The 23,713-nt window shown below is 44.7% G+C and overlaps 1 protein-coding gene across 1 annotated transcript in view; it reads left to right on the top strand.

The window, feature by feature from the left end:
- The window catches only part of CTNNBL1 (catenin beta like 1), a 152,711-nt gene that overhangs the window by 105,377 nt on the left and 23,621 nt on the right, over positions 1-23,713 (top strand). Inside the window, exon 12 of the mRNA XM_053926674.2 lies at positions 22,145-22,242. Within this exon, the coding sequence (XP_053782649.1) occupies positions 22,145-22,242 (98 nt within the window). The remainder of the gene's footprint in view (positions 1-22,144; positions 22,243-23,713) is intronic.

The raw sequence follows: 23,713 nt of genomic DNA, 5'->3' as shown, positions 1-23,713 counted from the left end.
CACAGAGGTGGATTGTAAACATGCCAGTCCACCTCCGTGGAACATAAGACGAAAAGCTTCCCCAGAGAGGACTCACCAGGGTTCCCCTTCCCCTCCACATTACCTATAAACAGATAATTCAGAGATATCTCCCCCCTTTATTTGTATTCCCCAAGCTTAAAAATCATAAAGAGTTGGTAATAGTGGTCAGAACAATGAGCAAGTGAAGAGTGAACAGTATTTAATTTTAAAAATGGCATTAAGTTGTGTGCTAACAGACACTTTATGTTAAATGACAATGGAAATGTCTTGCTGTTGCTTTTTGTTGCTATTTGAAACCTTATAATTGAACAGATTCTGGATCAATTCCTTTTCTCTCCCTCCAGCTAGCTGCTTGTCTCGTTCCTGACCTCGGATGACAAAATGTAGGGATGCTGAAATAGCAGTGTGTTTGGGTTTGGGGGCTCCTCATCAGGCTTGAGGGGACGATTCGGAGTGTTCCACATCTGGTTTGCTAACTGGTTCCATCATATTAAGAATTTACCCTCGGGCCTTTCTTTCCCAAGTAGAACACAGCTAGTTGTTTTTCAACAAGGCAGACAGTGAAACAGAGGATGTATTTGCCTCCCTGGAAGAAACTGTAATTCTCTTTTGCAGGGAGGAGGGGGCGGGGAACAGGCTAATGGCCAACCCACATTTATTGGGTATCTACTAATACAGGCCTTTACAACTGACCTACTTTATGAATTAGGCATTTCTATGTTTTGATAGATAAATACCGGGAGTTTTTGTTTACTAAAGACCTTTTAGCAAATGAGGGACAGAAGCAGAGTTTAAGCCTATGTCTGCTTCTAAAGCTTCTTGCAGCACCAGAGTGGCTCCAGTGGTCTCGGTTGACATCAGAGGCAGCATAGACATGGACGGAGGGTTGTCTTTGCAGACAGACAGACCTGGCTTCATTCCCAGCTCTACTCCCCAACTAGCTGGTGGCCTTGGGCAAATTATTCTTTCTGGACCTTGAATTCCTCTTTAATCAACAAACCTGGTAAAACCTTTCTTGCCCTGACCGATATGGCTCAGTTGGTTGGGTGTCATCCCACAAAGTGAAGAGTCGCTGGTTCAATTCCTGGTCAGGGCACATGCCTGGGTTGCTTGTTTGGTCCCCAGCTGGGGCATGTATAAGAAGCAGCCAGTCCATGTTTCTCTCTCACATTGATGATTCTCTCCCTCTCCTTCTCCCTCCCTTCTCCTCTATCTAAAAAATCAATAGAGTTAAAAAAAAAAAAAACAACTTTCTCAAAGAGTTGTGTGAAGAATAACGATCACGAGCATCCTCTATATAGTCTCTAGCAAGTAGACATTGAATAAATAGTAATATAGTTACTACCTGTCAGCCTCCTGTCTACATGTAGGATCAAACTCCTTGACTTTTGTGGGCGTGAAGCCCCGTTGTGGACCGGGGCTCCATATGCAGACAGGCTGGGTCATATCAAGAGAGATGGGACATACCAGAGAGCTGGGACAGCCACCAGTTATCACGATGGCCTAGAAGCTAAACCCTTGGTTATACAACCCCGGTTATGCTAGCCCCGTTGCAAGTCATCACTTCTTGAATGAGGTACCAGACCCTTCCATTTCACACTCTTGCAAAGTTTATTTCTGTGGAAAAGAGCCCTAAAGGTAGGTCAGCAAGACTTCATTCGTTTTTCTTTTTTTATTAAGCAAACCACGAGACCTCTCCTTCGTGCCAGGCTTGGTGCTGTAGATGAGAGGTGAGCAAGCTCACGGCCCAGCTGGGGAGGAATAATTTATATTACAAGGTAAAAATGAAAGGTGAATAAGCTCGCAGCCCAGCTAAGGAGACAGACATAGAAACCTGCATTTATATTACAAGGTAAAAAGGTAGAAGAAAGTGTGGAGCACGGAGGAGGGTCCCTAATCCAGCCTAGGTGGTGAGAGAACAGTTGGAGGGAAGAAACCGCTCCACCTTAGAGACGTGGCTTTTGAAGCAAACCTTACTTAGGTCTGAGTTATCCGGGTGTAGGACTGTCAAGTGGGGAAAGAAAACCAGCACGGGTAAAATAAAAGTTGGCAGGGACAGACTGCAGTGAGCCTTAAACCTGGCTGCCCACCAGAATGACCTGGGATCTTGTTTAAAATTAGTTGTCTGGACGCATTCTCAGAGTTTCTGGTTCCACCAGTCTGCGTAATGTTGGTGAGACTGTATTTTGTTACACTCCCGGGGGGTACCTTTGAGACCCTGCAGAGCTGTGGTGAGAATCAACTGAGTTATATGTGTATGATGTTTAGGAACAGAGTAAGCACTCATTAATAGTAGTAGTTATTGCTGCTTTTATTTTTGTTTTATGTTATTCAACTGTCCCAAATTTTTACAGGTCATATATGTAGTACTAAATTTAGTTATTTTGACTGTTTCAGCTAATTTAGAAGAAATTCAGTTTTGATACTGAGGGCCTGGGTAGAGAGGTTGAAGGAGAAACATTTATCACTTCTTTTTTTCTTCTGTGTTTTTCATTTTACCAGGTAGAAACTTACTTCTTTAGTGATAGCATTAGCTGAATTCTTATTTTTGGATATAGAATTTTCCGCTGGTACATTCATTATTTTGTCAATATGACTGTTAGTTTTCATTTATAATCTTGATTAAATTTTATAGAAATAGTTTAGTATGCAATGTATCTTCTTTATAGAAATAAAACAAATACCAGGGATGTAGAAGTAGCAGTAGAGAAATAGTCAAACCTTTCTAGGTTATCTTTAGCATTTTTAGGTGGTGCCAAAATGAGGAAATAACTTAGGGGGCTAGGCAGTAATTACCTTTGGGCCCTGGTTTGTTAAAATTCAACATACAAACTGTACTGGGATATGCTTCCGAGGGTTTCTGTTTGGGGGCCTTGTTTATTCTGAGCACTCTGATAGGCTTTTACATTCATTACCTCATTTTATCTAATCCTTACAATAACTTTATGAGCCACGTATGATTACCCACATTTTACAGGTGAGAACACTGAGGCAGAGAGGAGTTGTCCTTTTCCGACCATCACACAGCTAGTATGTGGTCTTACTAGGATTTTAACCTAGGAGTTTTGAATAGTTACTCTCCCTCCCCACTCCCACCCCCCCCTCTTTGTCCTCTCCCTCCTCCTCCTCTTCATGAATTCCAGGATGCTCAACTGTAGTGGGCCTAATTTAAACTGCTTGGTGTCTTTTCCTGTTCGATTTCTTTAGGTTTTCAGTAAGTCCTGCCCCGGTACTGCATACGTAACCTCCATCTCTTAGTCTGAATTTTTGCCCTGCCACACTTTGTCCATTTCTTCTCGGCTTCCACCTTTAGGGTGTATCTGTCCACAGAGAGCCTTCTATCTCCTCGTGATCTTTCCTGCCTGGAGCTCAACCCTGCTTCAGCCTTCCATTGGTGTTCCCATCTGTTTAGCTTGCAGTTGCCTGCCTTTCATTACATACTTCACTCAGCATTCTGGCATCTTTTCTCCCTCTGTGGGCCCATCGTTCTTGAGAATGAGAGACATGAATCTGTAGATTTTTACTGTGATTGGTCAGTATCACATGAAGAGCTTTGACACAATACACATACCTGGGCCCCGGCCTCCAGAAATTCTGAGGACTGGGACTCTGAGCATCTGTATTTTTAGAGAGCTCCAGATCCTGGCCAGAATACCCAGAGCACAAGCCTTGGTATGCATCCCTATTACTTTCTCTCTGTGCCAAGAGGAGATCTTGACTTGGTGGGTCTTTGTGGGGAGGCTTGTTAAAAATAGCATTATAGCTTTTTCTTTAAAAAAAAAAAAAGATTTTACTTCTTTTTAAAGAGGGGAAGAAGGGAGGGAGAAAGAGAGGGAGAGAGACATCAATGTGTGGTTGCCTCTTGAGTGCCCCCTACTGGGGACCTGGCCTGCAATCCAGGCATGTGCCTGAACTAGAACGGAACCAACGACTCTTTGGTTCACAGGCTCAATCACTGAGCCACACCAGCCAGGGTGGCTTTTTCTGAATATGAATAAAGTCAACTAATGTAGAAAATTTAAGCATGAAGAAAAGAATGATGGGACGGTAAAAATGCCCCCTAGTCTTAACTCCCAGTTAATTGCAGGAAACATCATGGACACCATCCATTCAAACATCTGTGTTAGGTGTGGAGTTGTATGTACGTGCATGTGATGTGTATAACTGGAATACGCTATTATGTAACCTGATTTTACTCTGTCTTGGACATACTTGTCAGAGGTGAGTCTTTCAGTACAGTTAAGAAGCTAGACTCTATTGATGGAAGACAACGTAGGTTTCAGGTTAATGATTAGGTTGCAGAGGTGCTAGTTTGGAAAGGTGAGCTGTGCACGGTTAGTTATGTTGGCTTTTCCAAGTAGTGTGAATGGGCTGGGGCTTCAGAATGGTAAGGAAATGAGGTTATGGACTTCAGGCTCATGTGTGTAAGTTCATTTGGTTGTAGTATAATGGGAAGTGAAAATGCCTTTCAATGGTATTTTTTAAAAATGTCTGAGTATTTGAATTTTGGCATCTCTACGTAGTTATAATGGGGAAGGGGGTAAACTGAAAATAAACTTGTATGCATTTCACTGCTCATGAGGAATACGATTACGTGTGTGGGATTGTTTGTGTCCACCTTCCTGGACTCTCGTGATACTGTCTGTGATTTTTATATGCAGCTGCCTGCAGGTTGTCGGGGAAATGTCTATGTATTTAATCATGTTGTAGTCGTACTTGTTTTTGGTTTTTTTATGGTAAGAAAATGTCTTTGGCTCTTTTTTATAGTCATATTGATTTTGCTTGTGGGTGTCCAGATGCTGATGAGCTGTAATTAGCATAAGAAGGAGGTTGGAAAGATATTGAGCATTCTTTTCTGGTAGCCAAACAACGGATCCCCAAACAGAAATTATTCTCAGGTAGCAGGTTCAAGAGAAGTCGCTCTTTTCTCTTTTAGATGCCAGTCTATTAAAGGATATGTGTGTTGGGCGAGGACCGTCACCCCTGGGGGTGGGGTTGCAGGACCCTATGAGCTGTTGGGGGCATGGCTTTCTGCAGGTGAGTGACAGTAGTAACTTTAAATGCCTTAAGCAGCCTAGTAGAAAGGACACCTGGCTGGGTTCTGAAGACTTGGGTTCATGTTTCTGCTGTAACTTATGCTCAGGCCCTGTAACTGAACAAGTCATTTGCTCTTTCTGAACGTCAGTTTCCCCACCTTTCAGACGGAGACAATAGTATTTCACAGTGTGTGAGAGTTGGATCAGGTAATGGATGGGGAAAGTGCTTTGTACAACTATAAAACGATGCACATGTGCAATGTGGTGATGGCGTGTATCCCATTGTGTGTTTTTTCCCGTCTCTTATATGTTCCTTACATTTTTTTCCTTGTAACACTTTTCTTCCTTTTCACTGGCTCCAAAGTAGAAAGAAAATTATTGTTAATTTGTTCCCTACTTGCTACAGGGTTACCATAAAAGAAATTAAGCGTATCATTTTGATAATCACTAAAAAAATATGCCTACAACTTTCTTGAGTGTTATTGATTACTAATAAATCATGTTTCTGTTAAGTATCCCTGCTAGCTGGCAAACTTGTGGAGTACTAGTGTTTGCTGGCCTCGTTAAGGGGCTGATTTTCCTGATGATGTGTCAGCCAGTCAAGGTCATTGTTGATGATGATGGGGGAGATGGTTCCTCACATTTATTATTCGGTGTTCCAGGATATACATGATGTCATTATCCCTAACATCAGCTTTGTGTTACCACTCTGTGTTATCAACCTGCTTTAGTACTGAGGAAACAGCCCCAAAGAAGCTAAGTACTTTCTCGTATTGTACACACAGTTCAAATTAATGTCTGCTAGAACCTAAAGCCCAGGTTCTTTATACTGTGCTTCAGTCTCTCAGAGACATCCGACGACCAAAAAGTGAAGTGACTTTTAGTCACCAAAGCAATGATCCAGTAATGTTAGCAGTTTCTTGAAATAAAATAGGAGAATTTATAATACTAGCATGGCAGGGCAGGAAAGCTCTGGTACCAAGTTTTTTTTTGATATTTGGTAATGTGTGCTGTAAATTTTTTTAACATAACTTCAATCTAAATTTTTGAAACAATAAACTTTGTTAGAACAATTTTTTTCTGTTGGTTGACCCTTGAACAACGTGGTGGTGAACTGCGTGGGTCCACTCATACATGGGTGTTTTTCAATAAACACTGTAAACCTGTTTCCTCTGCTGTATGATTTTCTTAATATTTTCCTTTCTCTAGCTTCCTCTATTGTAAGAATACAGTATATGACATAACCCGCAGGTCTGTGTGATTGACTGTTGATGTTAGCGGGGAGGCGTCCAGTCAACAGTGGGCTGTTTGTTAGTAGTCAAGTTTGCGGGGAGTCAAAAGTTATACGTGAATTTTTGACTCAGTGAGGGTCGGTGCCCGTGACCCCCACGTTGTTCAGGGGCCAACTGTATATCTTATATTAAGTTAGATGTGTTCTTCTAAACCATGAGGTTGATATGGTTAAAAGCAGTGTAGTGGGAAGAGCAGAGCTTTGAGAGCTTTCGTACTTGAGTTCAAATCTAAGTTTATACCAGCTGGGTCACCTTAGGCTCCTCAATTAGTGTCATTGATCCCAGATTCCTCATCTTAAACAGTGTTTGTCCGTGTTTATGTTGCAGACAAATCACCCGGGGGTGTTTAAAAATGCAGATTCTGCTTCCCCAGGTCTGGAGTGAGGCCTGCAATTGTGCGTTTCTGACACACTCCCATGTGACTCTGCTGCTGCTGCTGGTCCTCTGGCCACGCTTGGAGTAGAGGGGTCTGTAAAATGGGATGTTGCTCTCTGCCTCTCAGTTTATCGTAGTACAGAGTAGGTGCTGAACAACTGTTAGCCCTCGGCCCCTCTCCGTCCGACACGCCTGCGGGACGGCCGTTATTTAAGAAGTGGATATGGAAATGTGTATTCTCAGCATGTCTTATCTCTGTCAAGAGTCCCAGGCTACAGAAGCATTTCACAAGTAGTGAGCTCAGGATTAAGCTTTGAAATGAGAGGGGCCCACAGCTGAACACTTGCTGATGTCACGAGAGGCTCGTGTTTAAAAGAGTGCACCCAGAACCACGTAGTTGTCATTTAGAAAGCCTCCGGGATACTGCTGCCTGTGAGGTGGCCCGAAGGAGACTCAGCGGGCCCCTTCTGTGAGCCCTCTCAGTCTTCAGTGCTTCAGCCAGTATCTGTTGAACACCGAATGGTGCCAAACAAGGTGTGAGGTCCGGGGAGATCCCCGTGAGCCGCCTCGGGCCCCGGTGCTGAGGTGGGAGACGACACGCGAGTAGCCATCCAGTACAGTAAGTACATCCCAGGTTATGAAGGACGTGGGCGCACGGTGCAGGCGGAAGCAATGGAGGAATAAATAGGCTTCCAGTCCTCTTGGGCGAGCCTTGCAAATCTGCCCTGAGGAGATTAGAAGACGAGAAAGGTTGAAAGTGAGTAGGACTGTTCCAAGTGGATGAGAAAGGGAGTCTTCCTCTCCCTCCCCCACATCGAGAACCACTGACATAAAGGGAAGAGTGGCATGGATGTTGAGAGCTGAGAGGATGTTGAGAGCAGTTGGGGAAACTGAGTCCACAAAAAGAAGAGTACCTTTCTGACTGTTGCTGTGCTTGCTAGTATCATTCTGGAGAATAAAATCTGTATTCTCTGATCCCTGTGCCAGTGTGTGTCTCACGCTGCTACACATGATGTCAAAGGCTTCCCAGGAGCAGGAAGAATTCCTGTGGTTGGGGGGGGGTCTCACTGAGAAGGGGGGGTCACGTGGCCAGGCCGAGGGGGGTTTGGAACACGGCTACCAGCAGGGACACACGGCTGCCCGTCTGCAGCCCTGCCCAGCATCTGCCAGGACTGCTCCCCATTCCCCTTCACCAAATATTTATGATGAGGCAGGCCGGGGGATTCTTTTTGGGAATGCGTTTTGGATTCCTTAATGGTGGACAATTAGGATTTGTTTCACAGAAGTCAGTTTTTGCCAGAAACCATCTGTTTTGTATAAAGCAAAGGGACTTTGGCGTTTCCGTTCATAGCTTTGTTCAACATGGGCTCTCTTCTTATTTCCCACAACCCAGTTCGCTGAGCAGTATCCTGGAAACTTGGGTGCTAAGAAATTGAGTTCCCCAGGAGAAAGGCAGATGTGGGGCCAGGAAAGAAAGCTGGGTGTTAGATCAGTCTCTGGCTCTCACTAGCTCTGAGAACTTGGGCAAAATATATAACCTCTCTGGGCCTTGCCCTCTCTCCTCTGTAAAATGGGGTAGTCTACTCCAAGGGTGGTCATGAGTATTGAGAATTTGTATGTGAAGCGCCTAGCACAGAAATCTGGCATGTAACACTGAGATGTGGTTTTTACCTTCGTTTGTGAGGGAGTGGAGACTTCCCGGGCTCTGGGTTCTTTATGTGTACAAGGCTGTAAAATGCTTGTGCTGGGTGTATTGGAAAGGCTCGCTTGTGAGAGAAGGGTGATGGCAAAATACTTCATATATTTGCTAATTGGTAATTACATCCTGTTAGTAAAACAAAGCATGAAATCGCTCTTCACAAATGCAGTGTGTTTTTTAGGATTAACCAGGTTCTTTTATCTTTTCCCGATTATGAGTCTGATCCTGTTAGAATGTGATCCTGAGGCATTTTCGCAGGGCTGACTGCGTGCTTTTCCAGTTATTGTGCTGTGCACCCAAGACAGCGGAGTGGCTTAGTTCATTAGTCTCGAACCAGGAGTGGAAGAGCTGCGCTCGTGCTGTGCGGCAGTTGCTTCTGTCCTTTCACTCTGTCGTGTCACTGGCGGATGGAAGAAGGGTTAAGGCAGACCTCAAGAAAGTGAACCTGAGGCCTCTTGGGGTCTGCAAGCAGGCTTTGCTGGTTTCCCTGGAAATCAGCTGAAGCCCTGGCGTCTGGAAGAAGAGGGTGTGGAGCTCAACAGTTGGCGAGGCTGCAGCAGTTTGCAGGAGGACTTTGCTGCTAAGTGTGGGAAGAATGGGAGGAGGAGACCACGGCTGTTTGAAGAGTGCAAAGGCAGGACTGGTGCATAAGATGAAAGTGGTGTACAGGTGGGTTTAGATCGTTCCCTGAACATCCTGGAGACAGGCTTTGCTTTTTTTTCTAAGCCAAATTTCTAATTTAAAGCGGGCATCCAGAGATGGCTTTCAGAGGAGTGTGAAAACACCTGTCTTGCTTTGGGTCTGTAATGACCAGCTCTCCTGCGCCAAGACAGGTTGATACTTGGAAAGTGGGAAATTAGAATAGCAATGAAATCACCGAGGATGTGGGAGAATTATGGTGTTTATGCTTATTAACCTCAGGCGTGTCCAAATCCAAATACTGTGTCAGTGTAGGGACAGGGTTCTGCTGTGTTTTCCAGCCTTCAAGGACTGTTTGAGAATACGGCAAGCTAATCGAAAAGAACTCTAAAATAATAAAATCACAGTACAAAAATATTCAGGGTAATTGTCTCATTTTAGGATCTAAACACTTCTTACGTTTTTGTTGTTGTTTGGGGGCATGAGCAGTGAGAGGAGTGGTATATAATACGCTTTTCAAACCCTGAGGAAGACCTTCCAGGCCATAGAATCTGTTTAAATCAATTTAGATGAAAAACTCCTAAAAGTGATGTGCTGTCGGTGAGGGCGCCAGCCTCACCTGATGTACAGGTGTCTTCACGAAAGGGACTCACCAAAGGACTCAGGCTGGTGGTCGGAAAACCCGGGTTGCCTCAGACCAGGGTCTCGGAACATTGCCAGGGTGGGTGCTGGTACGGTGAATATTGGTGGGGGTGCATAGGTAAAACAGGTGCTGAGACTCCAGGCATTTATTTCTGCTGTCTCAACGGGGTGGGGGCGGGGGGGGGGGGTGTTAATTAGAAAAGCTGAGTTAGTCCTTCCAGCCAGGTTCTCTCAAATGCAGTGGAAAAGTGTTCGAAGGAGACCCTTTGAGACAGGTAAAAAGAAGGGAATGTGCCTTTTCACCAGCAGTTGTTCTTGTTTCTAGAACTTTCTCTATGGGATGTATGGCTGGTCCCAAAACAAGCGAGACTGTACACAATTTGGGGGGGGTAAATAACTGAACTCTCAAGACACACAGTTTCTCTTCGGACCTCCTAGAAAAGAATTTGCTGGATGAGTGTATCAGTTAGGAATTGCAGCTGATGGCTCATAACAGAGACTGGAAACGATCGTGGTTTAAACAAAACAGAACACTCTGGAGGCTTATTTCTCTTGCACGTAAAATAAGTCCAGAGGTCAGCAGGACTAGGCTGACAGCCTCACCGTGTCATCAGGAGCCCAGGTTCCTCTGTCATTCTGCTCCACTACCCTTATCACAGAACCAGGGATGTGTGCTTATTAATGTACCCCAAGCACCTGTTAAAGTGACTGGCTTCAGTTTTCAAGACTGCCTCATGGTCTTAGATGGCTACTAGAGCCCCAGTTATTATGTCTATATTCCAAACAGCAGGAAAGCAAAAAGAGGACGGGGTAGGGCAGAAGGGGACAGATCCCCTCCTGGAAATCCCAGTTCATCTTAAATCTCTGATCCAAAGTTAGTCACATGATCATGCCTACGTATAGGTCATACCAATAAGGGAAGCTGCCATGTTTTGTTTTAAGCTGGAGATATTTTCAAATAAATATGAGTTCTATTAATAATAAATAAGAGGAGAAATTGGGTAGGCAGCCGGCACTCTCAGCTAGTCGGGATGCTGCCGCTTGGTGTACAGCATCTCCCGCAGGCAGAGTTTGGCCAGGCCTTCAAGTTGCTGAAGTCGCTGGCGCCTAGCTCATTTTTCAGGGTGTTCACCAGCATCGTTCCCCATCCACACTGGAGGGATGTGGTTGGTTCACATTGTAGGGCTAGAGAAAACTAGATCGGAATCATTTTCTACAAGAGATGGTTGTGTACACACATGGTAGGTACTTACAGCTTCATGAATCTCTCCTTCAACCCATCTGAGATATGGGCCTTCCCTGATATATGAACACGTGACCTGGGGAACGTCATGCTTTCAGCTCAAGTCCCTAGAAGGAATGTTAGATGCCACATCAGCCATTCTGTTCCCTTCTCCCTGAGCCCTTGGAGAATAATTGGGTAGCAGGAAGGTTTTTGAGCATACATATCCCTTTCTTGCTGCAAGGCACATTTTCCCGCAAATACAGGGCTGTAAATTAGTTAAGATGGCACTTAAACACATTTTAAAATCATAGTGCTGCTGGAACTCCGAAAAGGAGGGAAAGAAATCCTATGAGAGCTGTGAAATAAGTCAACCAAAAGCAACACCTGTCATACTGCTTTGCATCCAGTAGGTGCTTAAACAGTGTTTGTGGAATCTCATTGTGACTGAAAATTGAGAATACTGAATTAATTTTGGCTATATTTCAGGTTAAATGGGTTTCACTGTGCCTATTTCAGTGGAAAATACATTCAAAATTTTAAACAACAGACATATTAAAAACTACCTTTTGAAAAGATCGCCTTCAGGAATCTCATCATTTATATTCCAAGATCACACCTCTCATTCTTTTTTACTAGCCTTCTTCCTCCCAACATTTTCTTATGAAAATTCTCAAACGTAAAGAAAAGTCGAGAGAACCATATAGCAAGTGCTTCTGTATCCACCACCTAGATCCTACGGGTAGCATTGCACGGTGTTTGCTTTGCGACTCTCACCCACCCATTTTATTTTTAGTGCAGGACGTTGCAGACACCAGCACACTTCACCCTTAAATACTCCAGCGTGAATATCATTAACCTAGAGTTCAGTTTTTAAAATAAAATTGCACGGAGTGAAATGCCCAGATCTGGAGTGCATTACTTGATGAATTTGGACCAGTACATGCCCTATCGATACAGAACAGTACCCGCCCCCCGGAAAGTTACCCTGATGCCCTCTTCTAGTCCGTTCACCCCCCCCCCCACTTCGCGGAGGTGTCCCTGTTCTGAGTGTCTCACCGTAGATGAGGTTAACCTCCTCTAGAGCCTCATCAGTGGACTCATACAGTGCACACTCTTTGGGGGGAAAGCTTTCTGTTCTTGAGACTCCTCCATGTGGTTGCAGGCGTCCATAGTGTGTTCCTGTTATTGCTGAGTAGTATGCCACTGAGTGGATGTGGTTTTCCTTTGACAGACTATTTTTAAGTTTTAGGCCATTATGAGTCCAGCTGCAGTGGACATTCCTGCACAAGTTGTAGTCTTGTTTTCACTAGCTCTTAAGCAAATACCTAGGGCTGGGATTGCTAGGTCGCATCCTTGTTTGGAAACTGGAATCTCATCGTTGAGTTCAGAGAGGAACCTGTAAATCTTCCAGGCCGTTTCTCTTTTTATAGACAAGGGTATTGAGGCTCAGAGAGTGGGTGGAGATGAGACCAGTTCAGTCACATAGAAGGTTTTCTCAAGGTCCAGTCAGTGTTCTTTATGTCATACTTCCCTTTTTGCCACGAGAAGGGGGCACCGAAATGACGTCCCCCTGAAAGACCCTTAAGTGTTTGTGTTTGCTTAGGGAGAATTCACTGTTACATGGACCCGAGTGCAGCACGTTGTGCATGTTGTGCATGTTCTCGTTACAATCTAGGTCTGGTTCCGCTGCTTCGGTGTATATTCCTGCACATGTAAAGTCCAGACCCTGGAGTTGAGTGAGCAAGGTTCTTACTTCCTCCCGTCCATTTCCCTCCCAGTGTCAGTCCCCTGTTGCCTTTTCTGTGCTGTGCTCCTTCGTATCTTTCAACCTCTTGTGTTTGGTGTGGAATGCCATTCCGGCTTTGTCTGTCTGATAAATTCCTCCTCGTTATTCAGGATTTGACTCATCCAGATCTGCTCAGGGGTCGTACACACCTCCTACAGCTAACTCTCACCATGGTGTTCTGTTAGGGTGTCAAATTTAATACGGGGTGAACTCCTGGCACAGGACCAGATACCGAAGACAAGAGATGAGGGGGCTGTGAGGAGCTCACCCTCTGTGGGGACAGTCCTGTGCCGAGTGGGTTCGGGCCTTGCATCATCCTCCGTGCTCACACAGCCGTTGTGGGAGGGCGCCCTCCCCGCAGCCTGCGGACATCAGGTATTTGAAAACTTCATTGGATGAAACTACCTCATGGTTTTATTTGCAGTACTAGTGAAGCTGAATGGTTTTTAACTCTTGAGGAAAATAATCAAGTTTCACTATAGTGGAACTAACTACGTCACTTTTTAACTGTGAAACCCTGCAAGGAAGATTTATTTCCCTGGCTCAATCTCTAGTTTCTTATCTGTAAAACAGAGAGAATAATACAGCATGTTTATAAGATTGTTGTGAGAATAAATTATGTAATATGTGTAAAGCACACATAGGCACATAGTAGGTTTACAGTAAATGTTGCCTCTTTAAGTCCCCAGTGTCTAACCCAGGGTCTGCCACATACTCAGGACCCAGTAAGCGTTGGTAAGAATAGGAATGTATGTATTTTGTGTATGTGTTAAAAGAAAGGAGGGGGGCTATATATAGACACAGATCCATCTGTCTTGAGAAGAGTGTTTGATTCGACTGCATCAGTATTCAACTGGAGTGGCTGAGCACACACGCGTGACTCTTCTCGGGTTACCGCATTTCCTGTGAGGCAGATGTCCATTACAATGAAATGTAAAAAGGGGGAAAAATAATAATAAAGGCAGAGGATCGTGTAATGTTATGGCTTGATTTGACAGGGCCTCCTGCTACTTCAGCTGCCAGTGCCAAGCACAGAACACATTAATCTGTATTCCAACACACCCCTGCTGAAGTCCAAATCAATCTGATTAGGTTATTTTAGACATCCTTTCGCATCTAGAGTCCTACCAGGAAGTTGGACGTCTGTCTATCTGGGGTGCTCAGGGTGGGGCTGGGAGAGAAGGGAGGTGCACAGCAATAAAAAAGAGATGCTTTTAATTTTAGAAATGAGAGAAGAACACGGCTGTACGATTCCCTTAAAACAAAAGAGCTGATGGCCTTAGACGTTCATGGAAACAAAGGTAGCTCTGCAGCATGGCCTTGAATTTTAAAGTGGCCCTGCAAGATCTTGTCAACACGTGGGCCTGACGGTTGAAGCACAGGGACCATTTCCACACTAAGAATAGAACTCTGGCTGACCCATATTTTTTTTAACCATTTGGGCTGCTGGTAATTGCTGTAGTTGGGTGGGCAGAGCGGCCCTGAACTCATTTTCCAGCCAGCCAGGCTGGGCCAGTATTTAAGTCCCAGGCCATCAGAATGTTGGTTAGGGTCCACTTCCCATAGTCCAGCATTACCAGTATCCATGATCTGCACCCCTCCTCCACCTTTCAGACGCATTACCTTTCACCCTCCCTTCCCTCACACCTGTCTCTTCCCATTTCTTTGTTCATGTCCTGGGTGTTCCAGCTTAATGCCTTTGCTTCACATTTGTCCATCTACTTGGAATGTCCGTGTTCCCATTGCCCTTTCTCCCTTCAAGCTCTTCTCTTGCCTCTTTTTCTTCTTCAGGGCTCAGTCCAAGTGTCACCTTGCGTACCAGTCTTCCAGCCCCCCTTGTTTGGCAGAGTACGTGCTCCATCAGCAGTGTCTGCCCTTTGCCATCACCGTCACTTTCTGTCAAGTAACTTTAGATGTAATAGACCTCAAGCAGTTGGAGGACAGGGTCAGTGTCTCTGACCTGATGTCTCTGCCGCTAAACACTGTTATCTTATCCACGGGAGGATTCTATTTTGTGCATAAATGGATGATTCAGTGTCAGTGCCTATGCCAAACATCCCTATGGGCTTTCTCCTATGGCCCAGCCCAGCTTGCTAGCGTCTGCTCTTCCTTTGTGGCATAGGTAATCTTCCCCTACCTCTTGAGACAGGAACTTCAACAGAGATGCAAGCAGGATATCTCTGAAGTCTGGGGCACTTCACCTGGCACAGAAGGTTGAGGAAGTCACATTTAGGGATTATTACTGTGTGCCTTGTCACCTTTGCCCTTCTGTTCCTCAGCGCCCATCCCACTCCCACCTTGGGAGACTTGTTAATGGAATAGTATTCCATTTATCCCTGACTTCAGGAATATGGTCCAGGTCTGTGCTTCAAGAACCCAAAGTCCTGGCTTTTGTCTGGCTGCCAACTCTGCCACCAAAAAACTTAGAGAGCTAAGAGCTCACTTGTCCCTGTAACAAATCCAACTCTGCAGCCCTCCTAGAAGTCTCTGGGAAAAATGTTTTTCTTTTGTCTCAATTCTTACTTCCTAATTTTTCATCTGTATAGCCAGCCACCCCTACCCACTCCCTCCTTTTTTCTACCCCATCCCCAGCTGAATTAGGGGCCCTTCACATATGTGCCCTGCATATCCCATGCGTGGCAGTTAATGGTGTACTTTACTGTAGCTGTGCATTTCTGAGCAGTACTCACTGGACAACAAACTTCTCGGAAGTAGACGGTCTTCTCTCATGTCTGCAGTCCCAGTACTTGGTACACTGCCTGTACATAGTAGGTACTCAGACGTTTAAGTAAAGGAACAGTTGTGGTATATACCATCTCATATCCCATAATTACTTGTCCTACGGTTATAAAACCCATGAAAGAGAAGGTATTTTTCAATTCCTCTACAGAATATGTGCTGTTTTCATTTCTTGCAGCAAGATCAAAAAACAAATGATTATCATGGCCAAGTACCTTTATTTGTAGTAAAAAGTAAGACCACCTTTACTTAGCTGCACTGTGTCCTTCAGCCCACTAGTGCATAGCCCCTACCCACCTCAGGGCTGTCTGTAGGTCTTCTATTATTTGGCTTCATAAGCTGTCACACATAAGCACATTATTTTAATTTTTTGTGCAATCAAAGAGTCTGAGTGAAGTTGGCCTTGCTCCATTTTAGGGTTAGAACAAATCATGGGTTATAGAAAATAGCCCTGGCAGCAGAGGAAGTCAAGCAATCTAAATTCCTATGTATTTTTAAAATTTTTATTTATTGATTCGAGAGGGAGAGAAATGTCAATTTATTGTTCCACTTGTTTATGCATTCCTTGGTGGATTCTTGTATGAGCCCTGACCGGGGATCGAACTTGCAACCTTGGCGTATCTGGATGACACTCTAACCAGCTGAGCTACCGGCCAGGGCGTGGTTCCTGTATTTCTCAGTGGGGCTCGTTAGGGTGACCCCGGCAGACTGAAGCGTGTTTAGTGGTGGGCGTGTGATCAGGCGGCAGTGTGGAAGGCGGTGGGTGGCGATCTGTGACAGGTGCATAGGGGAGAGACTTTTTGCATTGCTTTTTCAGTACAGCCCATCCTAAACTAATGTCTGTTGAATGCTTACTGTGCACACATCCCATTTGATACAATGGACTTAATAGATGAAACAGCCACCTTTTACAAATTAGAAAACTGAGACTCTGAGATTAGCCATGGTTTAGTTTAACCAGCTACTGCGTGTCAGAAGCGAGATTTGAAACCAAGTCTGTCTGACTTAAAGCCCCCACCGGGTTAATGAACTCACGTGTTGGTGTTTCAGGCACACGTCCGGGAGATCACCCTCTCTGTGCACCCCATGTCTTCCAGCAATGGGACTCTGATCGGCCTAATTGTAAATGGGCCTGTTTATGCACAGATAGGCCTCCTTGCAGAGAGAGGTGGTGGTAACCGAATGGAATGTGCACCATACTGTTTTAAAGAACAGGAGTGGGAAATGCTATTCCATCCTACTCTTTGTAAGAATGGTACGCATAGAGGCTGGTTGGAGTGACTGCCACAGCATGGTTCCGCCATTCTGGAAAGACCTCCAATCTGGGTGTCTCCGTGGGTCGTGGGTCGTGGGTTCTTAACCAAGGAGCCATGCCTAAGAGATGGAAACTCCGAAACTTTGTGGAAATGTTACATTTGTATGTATTTTGGAAGGCTACTATGATAAAGGTTCATCAGATTCTCAGAAATGTCTGTCGTGATGTGTGTGTGTGTGCATACCTATGTGTATACACACATATGTGTGTATCTATACATACATACATGGATACATACACACACAGAGATGGAAGATCTGTTAAATTCCAGTGGTTCACACAGGTACTTTTGACCCAAAGAAAATAATATCCCTTATCAGGGCTATTGTTTCTACACTCAAAGCCCCAGAGACATTGAATTCAAAGGTTTCCAATTCTCCTTCTGGCTCTGAAATTACAGGACTCTTAACTGACTCCAGAGAATCAAACTTTTAGCATGTAACCAGGGGTCTAACCCATTTCTAATCACCCTCGAGAGGCCCTGAAGAGATTGAGATAGGGGAAGAGTGGACCAGATCCCCTACAAAGTGTCACTAATCAGTGTCTGAGGCGAACAGTGGAGGAGGGCACCCGGCAGGCAGGGAGTCACACTGGCACATTTTCGGCACGGCCTCTCTAATACCCCACCCAGGCCCCTGCCTCCCTACATAGTGACATGAAAGTGTAAATTTTCCTAGCCTTCTCCTCTCTAGGGGGTCAGGGGCGGGGTGTGTACCTGTGTGTGTCCAAGTTCTGCTCTTCCTGGGCCCTGCCTTAGAGGTTGTTCTCTGCAGTGGGAGCCACCCCGTCCACCTCATCCGTGTTGACAGCTCCATAGCCATCCTTCACCTCCATTTCATTCTGTCGAAAATGACAGAGCAGCTGAGCAGTGCTGGCCAGCAGATAAACCTGTTATCTCCCCTGCTCTCTGTGCCAGCAGCTCTCCCCATCTTTTTGGTGCTTGAAAAATTGACACCACCTTGGGCTGAAATCTGTTCCTAGGGAAGCTACATTTATTAGTAGCTAACAAAACTGTGTGTATGTGTGTAAAACTTGGGGCGGCTGAAGTGTTTTCCTATCTGGTAGGTGCCGGTGATGTACGGCCAGCCCTAACACCCAGAGAGACAGATGGAAGGCATATAGGCAGCTTCAGCGCACCTGAAATTGACAACCTGTACTTTACTTTAAATCCCAAACAAATAGGTAAATGTCATTTGCTCTTAGTATACCACTGCAATTGATTAAGGTATCCCCTGCTCCAGGCTGGGATGAGCTGTGCAAATGCATGCTAATATGATCTAGTGCCAAGAGGAAGATGATTCATCTGTGCATTATGTTTTCCTTTTTGAAAATTACAGCTCCTGATCCCCTTTCTGTGCTGCCAGCGCCCCACCCCCTGTCTTGTTGAGGTATAAAAGAACATTATCTTGTAGCTCTTTTTCATCTGTCTTAACGGCGAGATTGAAAGGGAAAATGATTGAGAAGTTTTGTTTCAGTATTTGTGGACCTGTCTAAAACCCAAAGACTATCTTTCGGACACAGTGAGCCCCACATGCAGCTGGTTTTCCAACTGTGCATGGTTTAGTTTCTGGTCTCTTTACCTTCCTTTAAAAGCTCTGATGATTACCTTTTTATGTGGGAAACATGTAATACAGTATGAAAAGCTTACAGTTTGCAGTCAGACAACTTGGGTTCAGGTCTAAGCTCATACCACTAACTCAAGGACATGACCTTATGTAACTTAATTAACCTCTCTGAGCCTTGGATTCTACATTTGTAAAATAGAGATGAGAACATGACCTTGCTCGTACCTTAGTAGTGAGGATTCAGTGAAAAAACTTGTTTACAGACTCAAATAAGCCTAATATCATAGATATACAATAAAAATGGTGACAGTTTGTCAAGCATTTGAACTTCTCAATTCCCCTATGCCTACCTCAGGGGAGGAACTCGTCACACTGCACTATAATTAGAGATTATTGTTTTTGTTTACCCCACTAAATAAAGAGTGCCTTAAGGTTAGGGGTACTGTGTCGTTTGGGGGCCTGGTGCAGAAAGAAGTGGTCAGCAAACGATTGAATGAGTCATCTGAAGTTTGAGTTCCACCTCTTTCACCAGTGAGCTGTGTGGACAAGTCACTGCTCTCTGGGCCTCGATATTCCCACCTATACAGTGAAAGACTTGGCCCAGATAATATATGGGAACTTTTTTTTCTTTCTCTGCGGTTGTCAGATTGTCCTATATATACATGGAGGTTGTAACCAGTTGCCATGCTAATTTTAAAGTCTTAGAACTGAGCTTGTTAGAATTCACTGCATTTATTATGGCCTGTCCCATATCTGTTCGCCAGCTAAAGAAGTCAGAGCCATCCCCAACTTGCTTGGCCCGAAATGGCAGACCTGGCATGTCTCCCCCTCCTCCTTCCCCTAGTGTTCTCTCCTTGGCATACACAGAGGTCAGAGGACTTTCCCTGACCTGTGCCTCCAAAGACGACCTCCCTTTCTTATCCTGCTTTCTTACCCTGAGCTGCTGAGCTGTCTTGGTTCACTAATCTTACCCTGGGTCCATGATATTTTTGACCTTCCTGCAAAAACAGGGCCCCTTCTGTCCACTCCACTTCCTACCCTCACCCTACCCTACTCCCTGTTCCCTGCTTCCTTCCTTTTGTCCACGATGGAGATCACACCACCGCAATCCCAGCTTTACACAAACGTCTGAAGATATGGGGGCCTTGAGAAGGTGTATAATACCTCTCCCCACAGCATATTTTCAGAAAAATTTTATTGGAACTGATAGCTTCCTAGGAAAAAGCCATACCCTTACTCTCAAATGCAAAGAACATACAAAAGGGTGAAAGCTATTGGAAGGCATTTGACCTTTATTCAGAATTCAAGAGTGGTTTGTCTTGTTCCCCCACCACCACCAACAAAAACTTGTATTGAGAGCCTGCTTTCATTCATTCAGCAAGTATTTTCAAAATGCTACTATGTGTCAGGCATGGTTTTAGAACCTTGGATATAGCAATGAACAAAATAGACTAAAATCTCTGCCTGTGTGGATCTTATATACTAATTGAAGAGAAGCAATAAATAAATAAGTAACACCTCGGTACTCGTTGGCTTCAGAACTTATCAAACCCTGTACTTGTCGCATTTTGACCAAAAAAAAAAAAAAAAAAAGAAAAGGTTTTAGCACTCGGCGCTTGCTCAGGACTTGAGACTCGTTGCATTCACTAGAACTTATATGAGTCCGGCGCCGCCTCACAAGAGAAAATGCTTCATCGCTTGTGGTTTGCTTGGTACTCGTCAGTTTTGGCACTCATCACGAGTTCTGGAACAAATTCACGACAAGTACCGAGGTACCACTGTACTTGAGAAGAACATGCATGCTAAAAAAAATAAAAGGAAATAAGATTTGGGAATAGACAGTGTTGGGGCATTACAGGTTTAAATAGGATCATCAGTGGAAAGCCTCATCGAGATGACAGTTGAGTAAAAGTAGATTCGAAGGTTAAGGCGTGCAGATAATCTGGCGAGGAGCATTTCAGGCGGAGGAAGCAGCAAGTGCAGAGGCTCCAGGAGCATGTCTGACATTAGAAACAGCATGTAGGCTGAGTGAGTTGGGGAGCCGCGGGAGGGTTTTTAAGTGGAAGAATGATGGGATCCGACTTTAGCCTGAAGAAGGACTGTTCTGCCTGCTCTATGGAGAGTAGACCAGAGCGGGAAAGGGTGGAGACGGAGAGACCCACAGACAGGCTTTTGTGTATTTCGAGCAAGAGGTGACAGTCGTGTGGACCGGAGTGGTGACAGTAGGGCCCTGCAAAGAAGAGATGGGACTCTGGATCCATGTAATTTGAAGGCGAAGCTGACACAGTTTCCTGTGGTTCAGGTGACGAAGGAGGATCGAGGGTATCTCCACTGTTTGTGGCTTGAGAAACTGGGAACCTGGCAGCCAGATTGAAAAGGCTACGGGGAACAGGTTTGAGGAGGAGGTCGGGATGAGTAGGTTCTTAAAGGACCAGTTAGACACCCAGTAGAGAGAGCAGGCAGACTGTTGAATGTAGGAGTCTGCTTTCAGAGAATGGGACCGAGTTATAGAAACAGTCTGGGAGTTGTCAACATGTAAACGGTTTCTAAAGCCGTGGGGCTAAATGAGACCCCCCCATGGAAGTGAATGTAGCTAGAACGTGGTCTAAGGACTCAATAACTCCAGCATTAAGACAACAAGGAAATAAAGAGGTGGGAAATACTCCTGATACAAGTGAAGAAATAAAACAAATATAAAATTTTATCTATGCTACAGTAAGAATACTTACTTGTAACTTTATACTTACCGTATTTTTCGAACTATAAGACGCGCCTAGGTTTTAGAGGAGGAAAATAGGGGGGAAAAAAAACCACTCCACTGCCGTCCCCCCGGCCCCAGAGAGCCAGGTAAGCTACATTCGGACTATAAGATGCACCCCCATTTCCCCCCAAATTTGGGGGGAAGGCGTGTCTTATAGTCCGAAAAATAGAGTATTTGAGTTTTCAGGTGCTTTTTGAAAACTTAACTTGGCATATGAAGATTCCCTTCAGTCAATTTTCAAATAGCGTAATTGTTGTCCACACTGTGTGCATTTTACTTCAAAATAAACTTTACTCAGCCATTTCTCCATGAGTGTATTTCTGCCACCTCCTTTTCAAGGTCATTGTTCTTGATTTTTAAAAATTCTTTTAAGAAGAATCTTTTTACAGTTGAAGCGTACCTATAGTATACCCTTCAATTACCCTCTTCTTCCCACGGTAGCAGAACAGTGTTTCATAAAAAAATTCAGTGGGTTATGTGAACTCACAAAGCGTTGTTACCGTTTTGAAGTGCTTACTGTCCAGCTGCTTTAAATGTGAAGTGGAGTTTGAGTTGCACCAGAATGTAAGTGATAGCACTGGGTTCTAACAGGTTTCTTATTTAATTGTGGGATGTGTACTTGGGAAAGCGACGAGGTAATTTGACAGGATGATAAGAGCATGTCTGATTTGTTCACTATATGCTCACCTCACGGCTAGTATTCATACTCTGTCCACAGGTTATTTCTGTAAATAGGGGATTAGTTTGAAGTTCTCTTGTGGACAATAAAAATCAGTTAATTCCAGGCAGAATCGAGATTCTAACTTAGTGTTGATTCACTTGCTCAAGTTGTCCTTGAAGCTATCGTCTCTGAATACGTGTCTTGTGCCGTACGTGAAGATCAGTTTAGTTTTCCAATGACACAATTTAGGTGCTTGCCTTAATAATCAATAGCAGCAGTCAGGGAAGGCCTACTTATTCCTCCTTCGATAGAATCAGACCAAGCTTGAAGAGAGGTAATAATTACTGCTCTGATCACAGCATGTACTCTTTTCTCCTTCCCAACCCAGAGCATGTCTGTTCGATCCTGGCTTCCCTCCTGCGGAACCTGCGAGGGCAGCAGCGCACCCGACTTCTGAATAAATTCACTGAAAATGACAGCGAGAAGGTGGGTGCTTGTTGGGCTGTAAGAATGGGGCCAGGCTGCAGGGATAGAAGGGCTCTTTCCCTGATGCGGTCTGAGTGTTCCTGCCCTAAAATATCTTCTCCAGCACCTGGGCCCCATCGCTTTGGGTGCCAAAGGTTTGTCTGGTTATTCTGCCTTTCATCTCTAAATGTATTCCCCTGAGACTAGTGATACCTCGGACTTTGGCGGGGGTTTGGGGGCAGTTAGACCCGACGAGAGTGGACTATAATAGGATTGGGGGTGACGGGTGGGAGAGAGACAGCACAGCAGAGTGGTTGAGAGTGTAGGCTTCGGGCTCAGGCGTCTGGATTTGAACCTGGATTTGCTGCCTTCCAGACGTGCCGCTCTGAGCCTCATTTTCCCTGGCTTTAAAATGGAGGCATTGACACCCACCCTGAAGTGTCAGTGAGATGAAGATCAAATGAAGTCTTACTGGGCAGTGGCAATAAAACTAAAAAGTGGTGATAAAAGAAATGCTATCCGAGGTGGGCTGGGGAACATGGGACTGGTCGTATAAGCGAGATTAGACAATGCTTTATATTGTTATCGAACGTGCCAAACCATGGTTTTGGCATGCTAGTTTTTTGGTTTTTTTTTTTAAAGAGTAGTAAGAACTTATTGATTGATTACTGTGGATTGGGTAATACAATACTATTCACATTTATAGGTAAGGGAATTGATGCTTACAGACATTATGTGACTTGCCCAAGATCACCCAGTTAAGAAGCACAACTGGGGTTTGAACCAGGCTGCCTAAGTCCAGAAAGCCTGTGTATTTTGTCACACTAGACATAAGTAGGTAATTCCAGATGAGGAAAATTAAGCACCAAAGCCCTCCTTTTAACTTAAAATAATTTCTTCCCTTCCTGGTCCAAGGTATGGCTGAAATTTTTCCCCCACTTTGGAGAGATGTTTAACACTGTGTCTTTGAAACCGCCTCTAACCATTTGTTCCGCTCTCACTAGCAGCGCAGCATGGCGGAAGGGCCGTCGGGTGGGGGTGCAGGACGTCTTAGCCGCCCGGTCACCCAGCTGGCACGTAACATGCGTGCTTCAGTTTCCTCCTCTTTAAGATCAGGCTTATAATCTCTCTTCTCTGCCTACCTTATCTGGTCTTTGTAAGGTTTAAGGAAATAATAGGCATGACAGGTAAGAGCTTAGAGCCCCATTGTTTCCCCACGCGCGGGTTTGGGCACAGTCTTCCTGGACTAGCCGATGCCACGTTGAAGCAACATCTGCTCTTCACCACTAACAGCAGCTCATGGTAAACACCAGAGTGCCAAGGACCACAGTGATGCCAGCCTAGTAAAACAAATAGGTCAGGAGTCTGGGCTGACTTCACGGGGTTTTTTCAGTCTTCTGGAAGTTTTAGGGGCGAATGTTTGAAGCATGACTTTTGTAAAGTTTCAAACTGATTTTTAAGTTGTTGCTGAGCAAAAGTCAGGCTCTTTTTT

Source organism: Desmodus rotundus, chromosome 6 (genome assembly GCF_022682495.2).
Source record: "Desmodus rotundus isolate HL8 chromosome 6, HLdesRot8A.1, whole genome shotgun sequence".
Lineage (NCBI taxonomy): Eukaryota > Metazoa > Chordata > Mammalia > Chiroptera > Phyllostomidae > Desmodus > Desmodus rotundus.
The sequence above is the reverse complement of the archived record's forward strand: the minus strand, read 5'-3'. Positions and strand labels throughout refer to the sequence as shown.